The sequence below is a fragment of the Maniola hyperantus genome, chromosome 12 (genome assembly GCF_902806685.2).
Source record: "Maniola hyperantus chromosome 12, iAphHyp1.2, whole genome shotgun sequence".
NCBI lineage: Eukaryota > Metazoa > Arthropoda > Insecta > Lepidoptera > Nymphalidae > Maniola > Maniola hyperantus.
Window position 1 is genome coordinate 6,800,106 of NC_048547.1, and position 21,305 is coordinate 6,821,410.

At 36.8% G+C, this 21,305-nt stretch overlaps 1 protein-coding gene across 1 annotated transcript; it reads right to left on the bottom strand.

The window, feature by feature from the left end:
• Window positions 1-7,529: 7,529 nt before the first annotated feature.
• On the bottom strand, window positions 7,530-17,781 carry LOC117987321 (cytochrome b5-related protein-like). The gene is made up of 5 exons (XM_034974319.2): window positions 17,428-17,781; window positions 10,985-11,388; window positions 10,122-10,310; window positions 9,479-9,709; window positions 7,530-8,100 (listed from the first exon to the last, which is right to left on the bottom strand). The coding sequence occupies exons 1-5, from the start codon at window positions 17,680-17,682 to the stop codon at window positions 7,812-7,814; spliced, it is 1,368 nt and encodes a 455-aa protein (XP_034830210.1). The 5' UTR covers window positions 17,683-17,781; the 3' UTR covers window positions 7,530-7,811.
• Window positions 17,782-21,305: the final 3,524 nt, after the last annotated feature.

Below are 21,305 nucleotides of genomic sequence, written 5' to 3' on the forward strand. Positions count from 1 at the left end.
AGAAATAGTACCGACGTTTCATCAGTGCATAGACTTTGTATCGTCCGAAATGACCTAATTCTTCATGTATGCTAACGATCAAATCTTTTTGTAAGTCCTCGGGGACATATAACCTTAACGTATCCTTTCTTATGTCTGTTTTATACAGAATCTCTCCCTTAAGCACGTAGTATTTAGATTCAGACGTGTCCGTTATTTGCATGCGTCTAATTATCTCACTAGCGGTTTTATCCCGTCTTTGATAACTACCTATTTCATCCCATCGCTCCCGTACTAACCGTCCTAATGATGATTTGAATAGATTCATCTCGGGCCCCGTGGCCTTGTTGGTTAATACGTCAGTGGTTCCCTTTATATGTCGAGACAACACATCTGCTACAGTGTTTAATTTACCTTTCACATGTTCAACTGTATAGTCAAACCGTCCTATATAGTGTACCCAACGTATCATCCTAGCACTCAATAGTTTGCATGTCTGCAAGAATATCAGACTCTTATGATCAGTCCTAATCACTAACCTCGACCCTCTCAAATATGTTTCAAACTTAGACAAACTAAAAATAATCGCCCATAGCTCTTGTTCGGTAACTGTCCACTTACGCTCTGTCTCTGTCAATGCTTTACTACAGAACCCTAATATTTGTTCTTCACCTACTGAATTCAGTTGGTAAACATACCCTGAAACCCCTAAGTTACTGCTATCGGTTTGTAAATAATAAGTTCCCTTAGGATTCGGGTGTACGAGAAGTACTGTGTCTATAAATAACTTCTTAACTCTTTCAAAACAAACGTTAATCTCCTGTGTCCATGACCATCTTGTATTTTGTTTCAACAGGTCGCACAGTGGTCTAACTTCCTCGCTATATTTCGAGATAAACCTTCTGAAATAATTTATTAATCCCAAAAATCCCCGTAGTTGTTTTATAGTTCGAGGTATAGGGAAGTCTAATATGGCTTTAACCCGTTCAGGATCCATACGTACCCCATTAGTATTCACTATGTGCCCTAACAACTTCACTTCTACACATAAGAACCGACACTTCTCCAATCTTCCGGTTAAGCCTGCGGCGCCTAACCTATCTAATACTTGATCTAGATGTTCTAAGTGCAACTTTATGTCCCCTGTGGTGAAGATAACTATGTCATCCAGATAGTTTACGCAAAACTCTCGTACCTCTCCTAGAATATAATCCATCGCCCTCGAAAAACCCGCTACAGAAGTCTTTAATCCTTGAGGTAACACACGGTAAGTATATGTCTTTCCCATGAATGAGAAACCGGTGTACTTCCTAGAGTCCTTATGCAAAGGTATTTGGAAATAAGCATTATTCAAATCGATTAAACTGATGTAGTCCACTCCATGGAAGGATTGTAAAATCTCAGATGTGAGGGGTGGCGCCCCCGCGTCTCCTATCATTTTCTTATTTAACTCGCGTGCGTCCAATAACAGTCTTATTGACTCATCTCGTTTTTTCGTGAACGTGAGAGGGCTACAGTATGGTGTTGCCTCCTGTCTGATCACGCCTAGCTTTTCCAACTCATTTAATTCGTCTTTAACTTGTTCCCTATATGACAAAGGTACCGGATAGCTATGCTTCACAAAAGGTGTTTCGTCTACTAACTGAATAACATGTTCATACTTGTTAGTCAAGCCTAACCCTTTCGTAAACACTTTACGATGTTTGTTTAACACAGACAATAAGAATTTCCTATGTTCATTACTTAAGTTCGATTTTTCCAATTGGAATTCCGTAATTTCCTCACTTTCTAATTCTCTACTCGCTACACTCTGTTCCACAGTCCCGGAGTCTTGATTTAATATCAAGTTAATCGTAGCCGCATTCGTCTCTCCCCCCAACCTTTCGATTTCGCAATCGGAATTCAATCTGACACAAGATCTAACTCCCATATGTTCTATAGTCAATGTTCGCTCATCATTACAGTTCACTATCCCTTTCACCCGCTCTAGCCAGTCATATCCCAGTATCAATGACCTAGGTAAACGTCGCATAATTAGTACAGGTGCTTCAACTAAAGTGCTACCTAACTGAAACTCTATTAGTACCAACCGATTTGTACTCTCGCTCCGCGATCCGAACGCCCCCTGTATTTGGATTGCTGGAATAGCGATTTCTGGTAGTTTCCTATTTTCTCTCACAATAGAATCGTACAATTCCCTAGTTATTCCACTAATCTGGCTTCCCGTATCTATAAGAGCACTCATACTCCTTCCGTACAACCTCACACACACTTCTGGTAATTTAGGTAAAGAATAGTCAATACCTACGTCGATTTGTTCATCTAGTTCATGAAACATTGTATACACGTTCAATTGTCTTTTCGTACACGCCTCGCACGACATGCCTACCTCGCTACATTCTGCTATATTCTCAAACTGGTTTTCCAATAAGACTCCTATGCTACTAATTTCCAATTGGCAATTTTGTTCGTCATTATCGGAGCCGCCTCTCAATAAACGCTTAGGGCCTCCTTCACCTATCCCTAGACTCTGTCCCGGTTTCCATCCACTCTTAATTAAGATCTTATAGACCACACCTACTCTTTCGTGTTCTGAGGTCTCACTGGCCCCCGTTCTACACAATATTGATTGATTCGACCTATTTTGTGTGGGGTGACCTAGTTTTTTGACGGTCCCTCCCCCACTTTCTTAGACACAGCAGAGTCTTCGCCCTCTTTCACGAATGTGATAGCCGGTCTGACCTGCTTAGTTTCGGATACCGTGGGCCTGTTAAAATTTGCCCTAGAAATAAATCGACGGTAACCCCGACCCCTGGTCGAATTTCCCCTAGTCCTCCAATTGTTTGTCGACATTGTCGCTACGATAGGACGCCTCGATGGCGGTTCATTGTATCGCCTACCACCTCTATAATTACTATTCATACCACCTCTCATAACCCCCCTAGGTTTTTCAACAATATTTTGTTCTATGTCTCTGAGGAACTTTGCCCCGTTCATAATGCTAACTACTTCAGTTCTAGTAAACCATAGACGTTGTATGTCTATAGCATAATGACGCATAATGGAATTTACCAAATCGCGCTCGCTAAAAGCAATGGTTAATGATTGCATCGATTCTGCCTGCCCAGCGAAATGCTCAGACATCGTCATACCTGAATCGCTCGAGTATACTGCATTTATCAACCTATATCTAACAGATTCTTGGATTTGTTCGGTCCAATAGTTCCGCCTAAAATCGGTTTCAAAATCAGCGAATGAAGTCCACTCTTTCGAATATAGTTCCATAACCTTTCGTGCATTCCCCGAAATGCAGCCTAGCGCGATATCAATCTCCCGATCTGCCCCGTTTACTGCCTTTATATATTTTTTTAATTGTTTTAAAAAGGTGATGGGATTAGTGAATGGCTTTCCGTCAAAATTTGGTTTGGTAACCGACGGTTGTACTACAAACAAGTTTCGGGTTTCAGCAAACGCTGTACTTGTGCTCGCGGTGTCTAGACTAACCCCTTGTCTATCAGATTTTCCGCTTTCACTTACTCCTATTGTCTGTTGTGACGAAACACTCGCGCTTTCGTTTTGGCCTGCGTTCGAACTAAGCTGTTGTAATTTTGTTTCGAATTCGGTGATTTTTTTCAAAAGCAACTCTAATGTAGTATTCCCTAAGGTCGACGTTTGTTCGCTCGATTCTACTGGGCTAGCTTCGCTCTGTCGCGTACCCGCTTGCTTTGTTCTACGTGTTTTTCTACCTGCAGGCATCTTTTTTTTTTTTTCAATTCGTCCCTTTTCGTTTTACCTACTCAAGTGCCAACTTAAATTATATTTGAATACTTTCGTAAGACGCGAAGCCGTATTTTTAAAATTTCTATATTATTAATACTAATTTGCAATCATATGTCTGAGATGTGTTTCTATTATATGAATTCTCTAGGTTTGAAGAAATTTTAAGCCTAAGAAATAAGCAAGGAATAATAGCTCGATTCTCTGCAGTATCTTCTGAAAACCTGTAAATTGTACATTTATAAGACATACAGCTTATTTCTGCTCCTTCTTATACCTAAAATAAATGTAAATGTACAACATATAAACATAATAACATGCACAGTGTGTCCTCTAACCTCTTTTTATTTGTTTATAAGATTTTGCTCTCATATACCCAATCACGACTTCCTACGTTGTGTTCTATTTTTTTTTTTTTTCTATAATCTAGTCATATCGTTAATTCGAATACATACATAGATTCTGGTCGCTCGGCATCAAAATTCTGTGATGGTACGGTGATCTTTCGATTGATGGGCTATAATGAGGAAATTCAAAAACAAGTAAATCGGCTAAACTTTGGGACACTATTTGTATTCGGAGTCATATGTTATCTTAGGTATGGCCAAGTACATGGCAGGCACAATTCGTCGGACGGACATGTAGACCTTGCCAATCAAACTTCCAGATTTTCGCGGTTAGATGATGAATTTTATTTCAGAGATCTACTATTTTGACTCATTCAACTCTCTCGGATGAAAATCCTGAGGAGGGAAAAAAAAACAGCTAGGTTATGCGTTCTGGCTTGGATGAAGGGTCGGTTGGTACATGTATTTGCCAATAAGGCCATCGTTCTACTGACCAAAGCCTCTACTAGCACGGGGGACCCTGCGCTGGACACCAGCCTTTCAACATTGTTATGTGGGGCACAGCCGACCTCCCTGTTAATTCGCTACGAAGCGTTTGGTAGCCTGTCGTGGAAGACAAGGTTCTTTTCTTGAGCTAAAAGCTCGCCCCTTACCATGGTATAATTTTGTATATATATATATATATTCGTTCAGTTATGTCTAAGTTGGCCAACTTAGGTGTCGGGAGGTCGAAGCTGTAAGACATGGCGTGTTTTGGTGTGCCGAGGCTTTGCCGCCAGGACGCCGTCATATCGACCGTGTGCCTTTTTACATTAAATCCGACCTTATAGGTCAAGGATATCAAACTAATAGTTCTCACACATTAATACTTTCAGTGTCCCGCGGTTTAGGCCGGTATGTAACGCCGTCCTATAGCTCTCGGAATGCGGCGTAACGATGACACACAAAAAAAAAGGTCTGTACCTGTTCTACTGTTCACCAACGGCCCCGTTACTCGTTCATACAATCTGCTTGCGCTGTGTGCTGGTTGTAAGTCGCACTGACCCAGTTTTGACTCGCCTGCTTTCCACTCGAGGGTCGGGGATTCGAACCCGAAAGATAACCCTTTAGTAGTCGTAGTTGTGTATATTCAAATTAATTAAATATCACTTGGTTCGTCGTAGAAAGAAAGCATCGTGAGGTAAACCGCAACCTGAGAGTTCTCTATGGAGCCCGCGCTCAGTAGTGAGCCGGCGAGGGTTGCTCATGATGATGGTGATGGTATCGTGGTGGCTGATAGTTCAAAACACACCACATTATCCAAATTATTAGTGCAATTTTGCCTACCCAGTCAATGTGTATTTTGGCAAGGGTCGTCCCATCTGACTGCGTTAGTCTGTCAATTTTATTCTATTTCTTATTTACTATTAGATAAGAGCTAATATTGTGAATTCGGTGTACTGCTGAAAAAAAAAGGAACTAGCCTAAACTTTACTTAATAGTAAGAGTCGTGATATAGGTAATATGAGAGATTTAATATTGGAGTCCGACACATGGAACCATGTATCTACGGCATTTTTGAACACACACAGTTCGATCGTTTTACCTCTAAAATGAATTTGAGCTCCATTATTAAATGTCTATAGAAGGTATCTAGACGTGATAAATAAAAGATGATATTTATACTCAAATGCTTTTATTTCTGGTAAATAAGTTGTTTTATTTACTCTCACAGTTGAGTATTTTTAGAAAAAAAAGAAACTGGTATTGTGATTTAGACGGAATTTTAAATGTGTTTGTTACATTTAAAACCCGCCAAATGTTCGCTTCCTAGGCCAATCTATTTAGAAGGGAAAAACGAACATTTAAACTTTAAAAACCCTTACGGCCGCGCAGTTTATTTCACAATCAATTACACACATAATATGTCATAAAATTTAAGAGAGATTTCTTAAATTTTATTCCTAAAAACGAATTAGAGTTAAAGACACACTGTACACACGGTTATATACATAATCTAGCACAAGTATTTATTCTAAATACATCTGAACCTAGTTACACAACTTGTCCGGTTAAAACCACCTTCGGTATATTCTTTCTAATTTAAACCTACTCGCGAGGTTCACAATACGCCCCCACTTCTCTCGACTATGCATACACAATGCGGTGATTAGGTATAATATGAAATTTTCACACGCTAAACCCGTGGTCCACTCCATCCAAGCCCAGGGTTGAGACCATTGCCTACGTCTAGCATGATATTGGTCTTCTAGATTATTTTCTAGATCTATTTCTTCTAGGTATACCGGCTAATCAATTTTATAAGCTTAAAAGTTGTGGAACCACTTTCAAAATTTACACTAAATACAATAATCTGGGTACTTCACCATTAAACCGCCGCTGGCTCGAACACACTGTCTCTATAACCTTATCTTATTTCTCAGGACAAATTTTAACAATACACTATACTATAATTTTAATCTACACTCCAATTTTGCAAAGGAAGCTCAAAATATCTCGAATGGACGAGGTCGCGAGGTTCGCGCTGGGATTTGTACTTCCGACCCGAGCCGAAATCCTGCCTTGACTGCCCTCCGTTCTTTTTCCAGTTCTCCCTAAAGGTCCCCGTGGTCGTGTTTCGTCACGCCCACAGTTCTCTGAAAACCAAAAACAGACAGGGGAGTACGGTTCTCTGATTGGTCTCCTCTTGCGCACAAAATTACCCTATTGGCCGAAAACAAAATTGCGTTCCAGGCCCCACCTCCAAAAATCTGTCCACATTTGTTCGCAGATACTTGTCGCCTGTTATTTGTCCCTAGACATATGATTGCCATTAAGTATTAGTTTTTGCCGTGTTTAGCCAGAAATTTTAAAATAACTCACGCATTTCTTGACGTCTTTATTAACAAACGCACTCTCTACTCTCGATAATTTGTTTTTGCTGTATTTAAAATTTATGGTCGCCTTTTTATTTTTCTTTCTTTGTTTTAGATTTATTGCCTTAGTTTTGAGAACGCCATAGAATCGTGTATCACACGGTAATAAATTTGGTGATTTATGAGTGACCATCTCAGTTTGCTCTATGAATATAAATTTTTTATCCTTTATTATTTACTGTTTTAAAAGTAATTAGGTATAAAAATACCAATGTTAAATTTATCACGATTCTTATTCTTAACCAGTTCATGTTTAGTTATACTTAGGTATTTTAGTATTAGAAAAATTAGGTATTAACTTCTAGGCTAGGTACTTTTAGTAAAAAAATGCTTAAAAGTCGAAATATTCGATTGAAATAGTTATAGTTGATAAATAAGTACATACCTGCATAAAAATACATTGTACATATTTGGTAATTTTTGAATTTCAGCAGTATGACATGTGTAAAAGCGCAGGCATAAATTTTTTTAGTGTATGTTTGTTATTATAATAAAAACACATTAAACAATTTACGTACCTACTTTTTTATTTAATTTTCAAAGTTCTTTAACCTAAGATATTATAAACAAACCATTATCATCTCAGTAACTCAATTAATGATATCTTTTTTGTAGGTAGGTATACACTTTTATTATGTGCAACGTGTAGGTAGATATAATAGCCTGATTACTGATCGTCTTAACTTAATAGGTAGGTACAATTATATAAAAGCAATAATAAAGTAGAGTAAAAATAAACAGTAAAAATAAAACAAGTTTGTAAATTAAAATCAAATTAAAATAAACAGTTTCACTAACTGTATCGCTCAGACAAAAGGGACGGGTCAGTTTTCAGTGTCATTTTTATCTGACCAATAAAGAGTTCCAACTGTGATGCCAGTCTAAAGTTTGCTTTGTACTTTTCACAATGCCTTATGAATACTGGGTATAAATATTCCAATACAGCGTGGTCCAGGGTAGGGAATAAATGATGTAGAGCGTGGTGTCCGAAGAAAGTAATCACTTTGAAATGGCTGTCGTTGATATTCGGTCGGTCCATGACCGCCTCAAGCTCATGCATTCCCCAATCAAGAGTAACGTCACTGCAAAAGAAAATTTCATCAGTTTTACCTTTTAATTAAGTAAAATAGCTTATGCCCCTTCGTCCGCGTGGACTACGCAAATTTCAATCCCCTAGTTTACCCCCTTAGGGTATTCTCAAAAATCCTTTTTTAGCGGATAGCTATCTGCATGCCAAAATAATGCAGCCGATGCGTCCACTAGTTTGAGTTGTGCGTCGATAGATTAGTCAGTCCGTCACCTTTTCTATTATATATTTAGACTTCACAAATAATTTTATGTTTGTTTTGAAGCATAAAACGATTCCATACTAATATTATAAATGCGAAAGTGTGTACCTATCTCTACTAGCTTTTTACAGCCCATCAGTTTAACCAATTTTGTTGAAATTTGTTACGAGATAGCTTGCGTCTCGGGGAAGGACATAGGCTACCCCTATAAACTATAGGCTAGACTATAGGTTTTACCCCGGAAAATCAAAGAGTTCCCATGGTATAATCAAAAACCTAAATCCACGCAGATGAAGTCACAGGTGTTATCTAGTTTTAAAATAAGCCAAAGTCGTTATTAAATTGTGTATAAGTTTTCAAACTGCTACTTTTTCATAAAGAACAAGAAAAAACAACTTTACAAATTAGGTGAATGTTTTTGGCTACGCGGTGGTTATTATTTAAAAAGTTAGCTGCCTGTGGATACAAAGCCATACCTTGCTCGAGTTCATATAAATTCTCGTAGTTCTTGTTTGCGACAGGTGCTTTTAGAAAAATATGAGTTCACTTTCATTTAATACGAACGATACAAAGTGATGTTTATTTACTTTTTATTTTGATGTTTGGTACATTTTTGCCGAATTTCCTTGGGAGCGTTCTAAGTAAAATGATTTTGTACAAGTGACTGGAAAAAATTAAGACGTGGCACCAGGATTTTTATTTTAAAACTTGTTGATGCACGCAACTTCATCCGCCCACGCGGATTTAAAATCCTAAATCCATATTTGGGATTTTCCCAGGAAAATCCCATGGGAATTCTTTGATTCAGGTTACTTTCCAGGTTTTTAACTAAGTCCATGCAAAAAATTACGTCGATCCACTGCTTTATTGCGGCGTGATAGAAAGTAAATCCAAACAAACACACTTTTGAGTTTATAATATGAGTAGTGATAGGAGAATTTAATTATTAACTAGTTTATGTTTGCGACTTCGTCCGCGTGGACTACACAAATTTCAAACACCTATTTCACCCTTTTAGATGTTGAATTTTCAAAAATCCTTTCTTAGCGGACGCCTACGTCATAATAGCTATCTGCATGCCAAATTTCAGTCCGATCCGTCCAGTAGTTTGAGCTGTGCGTTGATAGATCAGTCAGTCAGTCAGTATATTTAGATTTAGAAAATGGCTTACCTGACTTGATCACCATCTTTAAATATTTTCGGATGGTGATGAGCAGCATTGGATCCTATAAGAAAGAAAGTGAAACTACCACCGCAAATAATTCCAAGCCACATTGTGAGCGCATGACTGAAGCTGGCACCACTGGCAAGATACATCCATAATGGCAACAGAAATCCCACCAAGTCATGCCAACGAATATGGTTCGTAAAGAAACCGTCACGTAAGAAGATAGGTATCATTCTGAAAATAAAAATTGTTACAAAATAAATTCTACAGTATTACAAAAAATGTTACAATTATGTATATAAATATATCCTAGTTGTCCTTTTTGGGAGGTCGGGGTTCGATCCCAGGCACGCACCTCTAACTTTTAGAAATTATGTTGTTAAGGAATTAAATATCACTTGCTATAACGGTGATGGCAAACGTCGTGAGGAAACCTGTAGGTATGCCTGAGAGTTCTCCATAGTGTTCTCAAATGTGTGTGAAGTCTGCCAATTCGCAATTGGGCGTGGCGGACCTTGGCCCTTTCATTCTGAGAACAGACCTGTGCTCAGTAGTGGGCCGGAGACGGGTTGATCATGATGATGATGATATAAATAATCTTAATCATTTTTGTTACCATCTGAGAGATAAAATTTTACATATCTACCTTTTTACCCAATTTATGATGAATGCTAAAGGGAAGAAAATTAGTTCGAATATAATTGCGAAATAGGCATAAATTGGAATATTTTTTCTAGGATTCCAGAAAATTAAAGGTTCAAATGCACTTATTTCCAGATCCATCAAAGTATTCGGATACAGATGATGTGATAGAGCATGAGATACTCTGAAATCCCTGAAATAGAAACAATAATTAAGTAACACCTTAAGCTTATTAGTTACATCAAACTACGGGATATAAATTATATTATAGAGCCAGTGCAGACAGCAAGAGTTCAGCAGTTCTGAGTTCTGCATTCTGCGTTCCGCGTTCCTTGTAACGTCTGTAACGTTATAGCGCCGCGAAGAAAGTAGGCAGTCAGACCGCGCCGGTCAGAGTGAACCAGTAAAAAGAACCAGTGAATTAGTTTTTGATTTATCGTGTAAAATGCCAAAAAAACCTGAGTACGGAACCTTCGGTGCGCGAGTTTGACTCGCTCTTGGCTGGTTTTTACTGTAAAGATTAGTACCAATTTTGGGATCGCCAATATACTTATGTAATCCATACTTACTAATATTATAAATGCGAAAGTGTGTCTGGCTGTCTGTCTGTCTGTCTGCTAGCTTTTCACGGCCCAACAGTTTAACCGATTTCGATAAAATTTGGTACAGAGTTAGCTTAGGCTTTTTATCCCGAAAAATCAAAGAGTTCCCACGGGATTTTTGAAAAACCTAATTCCAGGCGGACGAAGTTGCGGGCATCAGCTAGTAATTTATATCCCGTAGTTTAAATGAAGCTTTATAGTTTACACCAATTTGATTAGAGGAGAAATTGCGAACGGAACAAGCAGAAAGGTTGTTTTTAAGTACCTGTAAGACCATAGGCTAAAATTAAAGTAATACATCCTCCAATTTGTTCTTCTATGTATATAGTTGTGTGACGCGACCACGAGCCAGGCCAAGGAGACTGATGCTACGATATAGAATCCCATTACGAGCCAATAATTGGCAGACCAACAGGACAAGGCCGATGCTACAAGTAACGTCACGAATAGTCCATCTGTTAACATATCGGAGTACCTCAGTCTTTCTTTTGGAACTTTTTCAATTTCTTCACTCACAAGTTTCTTTAAAGTGCGAAAGAAACCATCTTCTTTAAAAGTGAATGGAGAATTTCTCGAAGTTTTGGCATCGCGAATATAAAATCGGGGTAATGTTTTTTCTGCAATGGATCTGATGTGGTGACATTCAAATGCCTCAGTTATATCTGTACCCTACAAAAATACAAAATTACAACATTAGACTGTGCCATGCGGATTATTTGTATCTAAGTATAATTTATTAAGACTAGCTGATGCTCGTGCCTTTGTTCCTGTGACAATTCTTTGAATTTCCGGGATAAAAAGTAGCCTATGTCACTCTATAGGTCTTTGAGCATGCAAGAAAATTACATCAATCCGTTGCTCGGTTGTGACGTGATTGACCAAAAATCCAATAAACCAACAAAAAAACACACTAATTTCGCATTTATAATAATTTAGTAATACGTGGCTTAGATGGAGCTTGAAATACTCGTAGCCAGCACGACGTAATGCGTAACATCCCTCAAAATGTTATTTGGATTATAGTATATAGCTATTGCGTAGTAATCGAGTATTCCATAAATACGAGTTTGGGAAGCAGTGAGAAATTGATGCACCAATAATTATTTCTATTAGGGTATTCGAATCAATTCGAATTCAAAATCATCATTGCGTGAAAATAGACGTGCAACTATTACAAACATTGATGTTAGAAGCCCCCTATTACACAACGTTACACGCGTTATACTGTCAATAACAGTTTTTCAGACATTATCATTACCGGCGAACTTTGTACCGCCTAACAGTCGTTTTTTTTAAAAAAAAAACATCCTCGTACTTCGCGAAATCGGTTCAGCTGTTCTCGAGATTTGCGATCAGCAACACATTCAGCGATTATTTTTATATATAGAAGATTGCTACCTTGTCTTTTTACATTAAATTATTATTTTGCGCGCATTTAAAGTTAATTTAAATACTTTTTGCTGTATATGCATAAAACTGCAAAATAATTTATATGGTTTATCATTTGTATGATGCAGTTACATTAAATAGGTGTACTGTAATTTTTTTAATTTTTAGGGTTCCGTACCTCAAAAGTCCGTACCTTTGTTGTCTGTCTGTCTGTCTGTCCATCTGTCCGTCTGTCAAGAAAACCTATACGGCACTTCCCGTTGACGTTGACGTTTTTGTGTCTAATTTAGAGGTAAATCAAATAAATTAAGCTACTTATAGTAAATCTTAATAATGATTTAGGTTTAAAGGGCAACAAGAATATTACTTATTCTTGTATTTTTCATACATAAAATATAACAGCAACAACGTCAATTGATAACAAGGTCAAATGAACAATCAATAAAGATACTAAGCCGTAGCCGGTGTCAAGTTTCAGTTAAAATAAATACTTTTAACTTTTATTTAAAAATAATCTACTAATTTATATTAATTAAGTTTATTGTAGTTTAGTTTAAGTATTTTTTCTTATTAGTATAATTATATAATATATTAATTATATAAATTATTAATATCAATACTCGATAATGATAAACCCATCACCGCGCCGCCCGGCTCACCACAGAGCACGGGTTTTCTTCTCAGAGTGAGAAGGGTAATTTTGGCCATAGTCTACCACACTGGCCAAGTGTGGATTGGTAGACTTTACACACCTTTGAGAACACTATTTAAAGAACTCTCAGGCATGCAGATTTCCTCACGATGTTTTCCTTAAGTGTTAAAACAAGTGATATTTGATTACTTGAAATGCACATAACTCCGAATAGTTAGAGGTGTGTCCCCGGGATCGAACCTTGACCACCGATTAGGAGGTGAACTTCCTAACCACTAGGCTATATTCACAGCTTCGATCAATTTACTCGATACTTAATTATAAATAAATCCATAAATCTGCATAATTATGAAGTCAAGTGATACATAAAGATAGAAGTTTGAAATAACATTATCTAGAAAAAATAATAAGTATACCTAGTTATACTTTATTTCGAAAGGATGTCACAAGAAATTGTACCTGAGTACTATAACTATTTCATTATAATTTTAAGTAATCTCTTGTCGCCTTCTGTAAAAACTAGATTTAGATTTATATAATAATTATGTAAAATTACGCTGTTGATTAATTTCAAATAAACAAAATTAAATAAAAATAAAATAAGGACTGGGATTAAAGTCCAAGGACAAGGACTGCTCGCAGATAAAAATCATTTAAATTACAAAAAATATACACAACTGTGTAAAATTACGAATTCATTGTTATTTAAAAGGTAGAGACGAAATTAAAAAAATTAATTTAAGCCAAGAAATTAACTATGTAAGTACATGATGCCATTTTATATGCATACAAATGCATATAAAATGGCATCGTTGTAAAAGGGAACTTGGTACAAAATAAAACTTAACATTAAAAGCGCTGTATTTTTATTTTTTTCCGACTACCTGTTAGTGCGAAATGCCACTCCATCGACATTATTCTGCCATAATATAAAGTACCTAAACCACAGTGCGTAGGGTAAGCATGTGTACTGCGAAATTTCACTGCGGGGTTTCGTCCATAGAATTCTATGACATGAAAATTGTATGAAACCGTTCGCGCGTATTTTTTTCGTGAGTGCGTGCGGCTCCACACAATTTCAATAAACAAAACAATAAAGCGGGATTAGATGTAATTGTTTTTTAACTGTGGGAGATTTAACTTCGTGATTTTTCACAGGCTACTTTAATTAAGGTGGCAAGCTAGGGTGGCAAGTGTTACGTAATTAGTATGAAAATGATTTTCACATGATTTTTCACAGGCTCCTTCATATAACGTAGCAAGTGTTATATACTTAGTATGAAAAGGTTTTTCAAATGATTTTACACAGAATACTTCATATAAGATAGCAAGTGTTACATACTAAAAGGTTTTTCACATGATTTTTCACAGAATACTTCATATAAGATAGCAAGTGTTACATACTAAAAGGCTTTCACATTATTTTTCACATGCTACCTGTGAAATGGTCTAGTCTGCGCTGGTCCAATATTCGACGCTTACAGGATGTAATTTTGGAAGAGAGTATAGGAAAAACAATCGATACGTTAGCAAATAAACAGAGAGGTGGCATAGGTATACGAGTAGTATCTAGCACGGAATTGGTAAAATGCAATCACGGTATTGGAACCTCGATTTATTTTCAATTTGGAAACCTTGATGGCAATATGTGTAGGCACGAAGCGACGAAGATTTTCTAATAATAAAATTTGAAAAACTACACTAACTGCAATGTACTACTAGACAATACTTCAATGTACAGCCAGCAACAAAGCTAGGTTTGCACCGTGTGCGAACGGGTCGATTTCATATCAAAATTCAATTTTTCCAATAGTCTTACATAAATAAAACAACAATTGTTTCTAATTCCTCAAAACCTATATTTGTTCATCCTGCAGAGTTTTTTTTTACTAGTCTTTCTGTTAATTTATTATGACACCTCAAACTTGAGTCTCTTCAATCAACTAATTTATGACGTAATTTTAAGTGAAACTTAGATCGCATCAGAATAAAAAAAATCATTGATGCTTCTATTGATTATTTTATTTTATTCGCTTAATCTGTAATCCATTTAAATATTAAAGTGCTAATTGTATTTAATTTCAATGTGAAAATATATAAAATTAATTTGGGAATTAATGTCACCGAATATAGTGCATATAAAATGTTTCGCTCGACTTTTAACAATTAGCGCATTTTGCCGAAGATTGGATATTATGGTATTCTTATTAGTAAATTAATGTACTTTAAGAAAATATAATAATTGGCTGCCCCAATCTGCCCCCCTTTTAAAAATCAGCGTTATACTACTAAGTGGCAGTATTAAAATATTGCCGTTTATTTTTCACCGTATGTTATTCTTAGCCTTATTTCATTTTTAGAATTTAAGTTTTACTTTTTTAAGTTTTAATATGTCTCTTAGTGATTATTTACACTAGCTAGCACCCACGACTTCACCCGTAAAAATTTAGAATACATATACCTAAATAATGAATTTTTATGTACAAGAATATGAGTGGTACTACATGCCTTCTTCTGTGCATAAAGTTCTAATTCACGGAGAAAATATTATAAAATTTCATTCTTTTTACCACTGGGACAGCTTTCAGAAGATGCCCAAGAAGCGAGGAACAAAGATTACAAATCCATCCGCTTACACCATGCGAGAAAGTGCTCACGATCATCGACGAATGAGGACGTGATGCATACTCTCATGTAGGTATACCCTCAGACCCATACATTTCTAGTATGAGTTCGTCTAAGGTACGTAAAGTCATGGAATTGGAAGAAGAAGCTAAGGCACTTCTGGAAACAAATCAGGATTTAAAATATAATCTTGATTAATTTTTTATTATAGTCTGTAGCCAACAAATGCTGAAGTCGATAATTAACTACATACATATTATGTTTTATTTTTTTAGGGTTCCGTACCTCAAAAGGAAAAACGGAACCCTTGTAGGATCACTTTGTTGTCTGTCTGTCTGTCCGTCTGTCTGTCAAGAAACCTACATGGTACTTCCCGTTGACCTAGAATCATGAAATTTGGCAGGTAGGTACATCTTATAGCTGACTTTTGGGGAAAATCTGAAAACCGTGAATTTAGGGTTAGACCACACAAAAAACATTAAATTGTGGTCGTGAACTAATAATTAGTATTTTCAACTTTCGAAGTGAGATAACTATATCAAATGGGGTATCATATGAAAGATCTTCACTTGTACATTCTAAAACAGATTTTTATTTATTTTTACGCATCATAGTTTTTGGATTATCGTGCAAAATGTCGAAAAAATACGACTGTAGTACGGAACCCTCATTGTGCGAGCCTGACTCGCACTGGGCCGGTTTTAATTATTTAAATACACGGGTTTTATTTCACGCATAAATAATCATGTATAAATTAATTTAATTACATTTATAGAATAAATAACATTATGAATAAACTGCAATAAATTGCTTACTGCATTTTTATTACTCGAATTTAAATATTTATGTTTTAATAATAAATAAAATCTTTACATAATATAAAACTGTGATTATTCATCTACTATCATTTCAAATTTGATTTCAATATTCCAAGTAGTTTAAAAGTTATTGAATTTTGATATGAAATCGACCCGTTCGCACCATAGTGCGTCGTCCACTCGCCAGTACAAGCGTCTATGGACGGGTTGCTGACTTTACCCTACTGTGTGATTTGAGATTTAAACAGATTGAATAAAAACGATATAATTAACCACAGAATACTTTTACTTAGTAGGTAAGTACCTCGAATTAAACTCATTCGAAATAATTCAAATAAGGCTACGTTCACACGGCGGCTATTCGATTCGATTTTTTTACTTATAAGATTTTACCGTAAACGTGAGGGGCGTTTGACACGACGACCCATTCGACTACAGCTAAGCTACTTAGCTGCGTCACAAGCAATTGTGTCTTGAATACGAGAGACAAGTTTTGCATCATGTCGTATTCGATAAAATCGTTTCGAGACGCGGCCTCCTCGGTTTCAACTTCGGACAGCATACGGGAAAAAATCTCTCGTACACGGGATTTTCCCGCATAGACTCCGAGTGAACAGTTTAATAATATATACCTAACTAATATTTTCTACTGTCACTGCTCTATCCGATAAAATCTCGTGTACGTAGCTTATATGGATATTTTGGCGTTTTTATTATTTCTTATTCGTCTTATACTTATATTTTGCTTTATGACTTTTATTAGTACCACACCAGGAGCGCAGTGTACTTCGCCGATGAAGTATATTGAGTTTATAGTCTTTTACGAAAACTCAAGCGATTATAAAATACTTTTAGTGTTTAGTTTATGAGAAAACCTATAAGAAGTCTCTAGTCTTAAAATAACATGGTAGGTACGTATTTCAATATTGTGCGTACCAACTTGCATATTCATTGTACGGAACCTCTACACGCGAGTTCAACTCGCAACTGTCCGGTTTTTCATTATAATTAAGGGCTATAGACAAAGGAAAGTATAGTCCGCGTCAGGTCGAGGTGTCAATCGGGGTATGAGGCGGAGGGACGCCCCGCACATCCGCACCTCACCCGCGTTGGCCCGCATTGGGTTAGCGTTGGGACTGTGCGGGTGTGCGGGGCGTTCCCTCCCCGATTGCTATCTCGAACTGTCGCATACTATAGATTTAGACAAATACAAAAATTAGGTACCTTCGTTAGTTCCAACCACTCAGCGCCACCAGGATGGGATTCCACAAACTCTCCCAAGTCGTACAAACTATCGTGCACTCTCCACAGCCCCTCTGCCCCATCATCCATAGATTTTCCCTGCAGCCATTGTACCGGGTCTCTTAAGCCCTCGTCTCTCAATGACGGGTACTTTAGTTGCGGAAAGCTGACATGAGTTTTCTTTTCAATAGCTCTTTGGTGTGCTATTTCTAAATAATCTGTGTCTTTTGGTGCCATTCTCAAGAATTTTACTTGCACTTAGGTCTCACGATGTCATAATACAGTCGGTAGTCGATACGTTTAACACAGGAGGGACGCTCTAAAGTAATAATTTGTATCTTCACTGCTTCTTATATAAAGTTTAGTACCTATCGTTATCAATATTTTACTTATTATCTAAATTTTTGTTTATTGTTGCTAGTCGTGCAAACTTACTGAGCTTGTGTTATTAAATACAACATAAGTGGCGCCTAAAGACACACTGTTATTAAAGGGAGTTAATTATATTTAACGACTTCGATAAAATCTGGAAATTGGTTCAAGGACCAAATAATAATTTCATAATAATTTATTTAGGTTACTAGCTGATGCCCGCAACTTTATCCACATGGATTTAGGTTTTTAAAAATTCAGTGGGAACTCATAAATTTCCCTACATAATAAGTAGTCTATGTCACTCTCCATCTCCATGCAAATTAACGTCGATCGCCTGCTCTGTTGCGATTGAAGAGCAAACCAACAGTCAACCTTTCCAACAAACAAACACACTTTCACATTTATAATATGGGTAGTGAAATGATTGTTATATTTAATTAGTTTAATAATAGTTATCAATTGTTATTTTGGAACACTACAAATAGATTATTATTTAGAGAAACTTACGTCGTATCTAGTAATTAATTGCTCTAGTAAAATACTTATGATTAATCTATAGGTACTATTATTATTATAATCTCTCTCTCTCCGGTCGTTCCTTCATTGCTGAAGATCGTGGTCCTGGCAAACTGCCCTCGAATGGCTTATCTGTTTCCATCGGCTTCTGTCGGTGGCCATTTTTACAATGTGATGAAATCCACATTATTATAATAAGTAGGTACAAAAGTGTGTCTGTTCATCTGCTAGCTTTTCTGCTATATTTTGACAAAATTTAATACAAAGATAGCTTGCATTTTGGGAAAGGACATTGTCCCGGAAAATCAACCACGGGAGTTTTAAAAACCTAAATCCACACCGAAAAAGTCGTGGGCAATGAGCATTATCTATTTGGTACAGTAATAGCTTGCATCCCGAAGGCAAATTATATAAGTAGGCTACTTTTATCTTGGAAAATCAAAGAGTTCCAACGAAAGTTTTTAATAAAACTGAAATTTTGCGGATGAAGCCGCGGGCATATCTAGTTGTGTATAATTAAAAAAACCGGCCAAGTGCGAGTCGTACTCGCACACGAAGGGTTCCGCACCACCGTACAAGAAATCTCAAAGCAGTAAATTTTATTAAGTAAAATATAAAGCCTCGCAGCCACCCTCGATCACAGAATGTTTTTCATGCTGGCGCGGGCGCGCGTGAGAAACGGCCAAAGCTTTGAGGAATTTCCTTTGGCGTTCAACACAAACCTACTCATTTATCGCGCAAAGAGAAGTTTGGTGTACAACTTTTTTTAATCTCCGGTTTAATTACTGAAGTTGAATGTGTAGTTTATTTTCTGTACATGGAAGCGAAGCAATCGAACCTATTATAAAAATATTATTTACTAGCTGATGCCCGCCAACTTCGTCCGCGTGGAATTAGGTTTTTTAAAAATCCCGTGGGAACTCTTTGATTTTCCAGGATAAAAAGTAGCCTATGTCACTCTCCGGGTCTTTATCTATACCCATGCAAAAAATCACGTTAATCCGTTGCACCGCTGCGACGTGATTATGATTATGACGTGATAAGAAATTGAACCATAAGTACATTTTTTTTACTAAACTCGATTCTGTTACTTACGTAGATATAGGGGAAGGACTTAAACTTTGTAAAAACAAGAAATATCAAAATCTGTTAAGATTTGACTGAATTATGCAGTAACATCGACAAAACTACTATTACCGATCCCGAAAATCCCTATTATTTATCGGGATAAAACTATCTTATATATCTACCCGGAGTACGTCCCCTGCAGCATCAGGATTGAGTAGTTGTAATCCAATTTTTTATGGGGCAGTGTCGCAAAGTTTCTCTATCGATTAAAAAATAATTACGCAAATCGGTCCAGAAATCTGTCAAAAAGAGACTGGAGAGTGACATAGGCTACTTTATCCCGGAAAATCAAAGAGTTCCCATGGGATTTAAAAAACCTAATTCCATCAGCTAGTATTACAATAAAACTTAAAGCTAGCCTTATCTAATTACTATACAAATCAGGCCCGCGTGGAATAGTGTCAAGAATACTGGTTGCATTTCCACGCTGGACAGTCAGGCTGATCCGTTGCGCAAAAAAAGAGCCAGTCCTTCTTGTTATTTGAGTTGAATAAGTTATGTTATCTATTACCTATTATACTCGTAGTTCATCTCATAATATTGTAATATTACAGAGCTCATACTACCGTATACTACGAATAATGTTATTCGCATGTAATTGTAGCTGTTATACTGATAAAATTATACCTACTGTTCGTGATAAAATATATAATTATGACGATCAATTAGTATGTCCCATAATAATAATTATGGTGTTGTAAGTTCTATAATAGGTGCTTCTATATACGATATTATAATTATTATATGTAATAACGACAGAACTGTAGGTACTATCAATGTAAAGGATCATGAGTCCGAGCACAATTAGTGCGACAAATCTCCCTCGCGAATTTTGTACAGTACGCGGCAGAAGATAATGTACTTACATCGACCTTTAGAACGAGATTTCGGCTTTGTAGGGCGTTGTCTCTGTCACTCATACCTATGTGTCGTTGTGTCGATCTCAACGACAGAGACAATGCTCAACAAAACCTACAAAATCTCTTTCCAAAGGTCGAATGTACATCCGTACATTATTTTCTGCCTTGTACTGTAACGCGTTTGCAAAAGAATAAACTGCGAGAAAGTAGGTATTGTTACATTATAGTGATTATACTGTATAGGCCAGTGTAAATAGTAATAGTGCTATAAGTCCCGCAAATTGCTAATGCGCGTGGCCACCATTTTAGTGACGTCAGCAGTAGACTAAAGTGTCGAGCTGATGCTATATTTTTATTTCGGCTGACGTCAAAATGACGTCATTTCGATGATAATGAGACATGGTTCCAGCGCAATAACAATTTGCGGGACTTATACCAAACGTGACGGTTGCATTTATATAGATAACTAGCTGACCCGGCGAACTTCGTGCCGCCTAACAGTTTTTATTTTTTTTAATACTTACCTACAATTTTTAAATTTTGCTCTCCGTTAGAGCCATCCTCGTACTTCAAGGAATATTATAAAAAAAGAATTAGCGAAATCGGTCAGCTGTTCTCGAGATTTGCGATTAGCAACACATTCAGCCATTCATTTTTATATGTATATACATAGAAAGAAGATTAGGAAGTACTTAGTAACTTGAGTAAGCGTAAATCAGTCATTTAGTGTGGATATGATAATTATACAAGACATTAATATACATTTAACGACTCTTGTTACACTAAAATAAAGTGAGAATCAGCTTGCATATCGCTACGCTACGGCCTAAAATTTAACAAATGCCGCTCGCGTAAATTCTTCTCTCATATATTTCTTGTCGAAGGGGGGCACCCCCGCAGGTATATTTCTCGGGTTACATGACCAAGTGAGCCCGGCACGGTAATGTTATATGTAAAATTACCGTGAGCCCAGCCTGATAT

Excerpts from the sequence above, each read along its gene's own strand:
- LOC117987321 (XM_034974319.2), bottom strand. The coding sequence starts at position 17,682 with ATGGCACCAAAAGACACAGATTATTTAGAAATAGCACACCAAAGAGCT. Across the intron at positions 11,389-17,427 it reads AGTGGTTGGAACTAACGAAG|GGTACAGATATAACTGAGGC; the intron begins GTACCTAATTTT and ends GTATTTTTGTAG. Across the intron at positions 10,311-10,984 it reads TTTAGCCTATGGTCTTACAG|GGATTTCAGAGTATCTCATG; the intron begins GTACTTAAAAAC and ends TTTCTATTTCAG.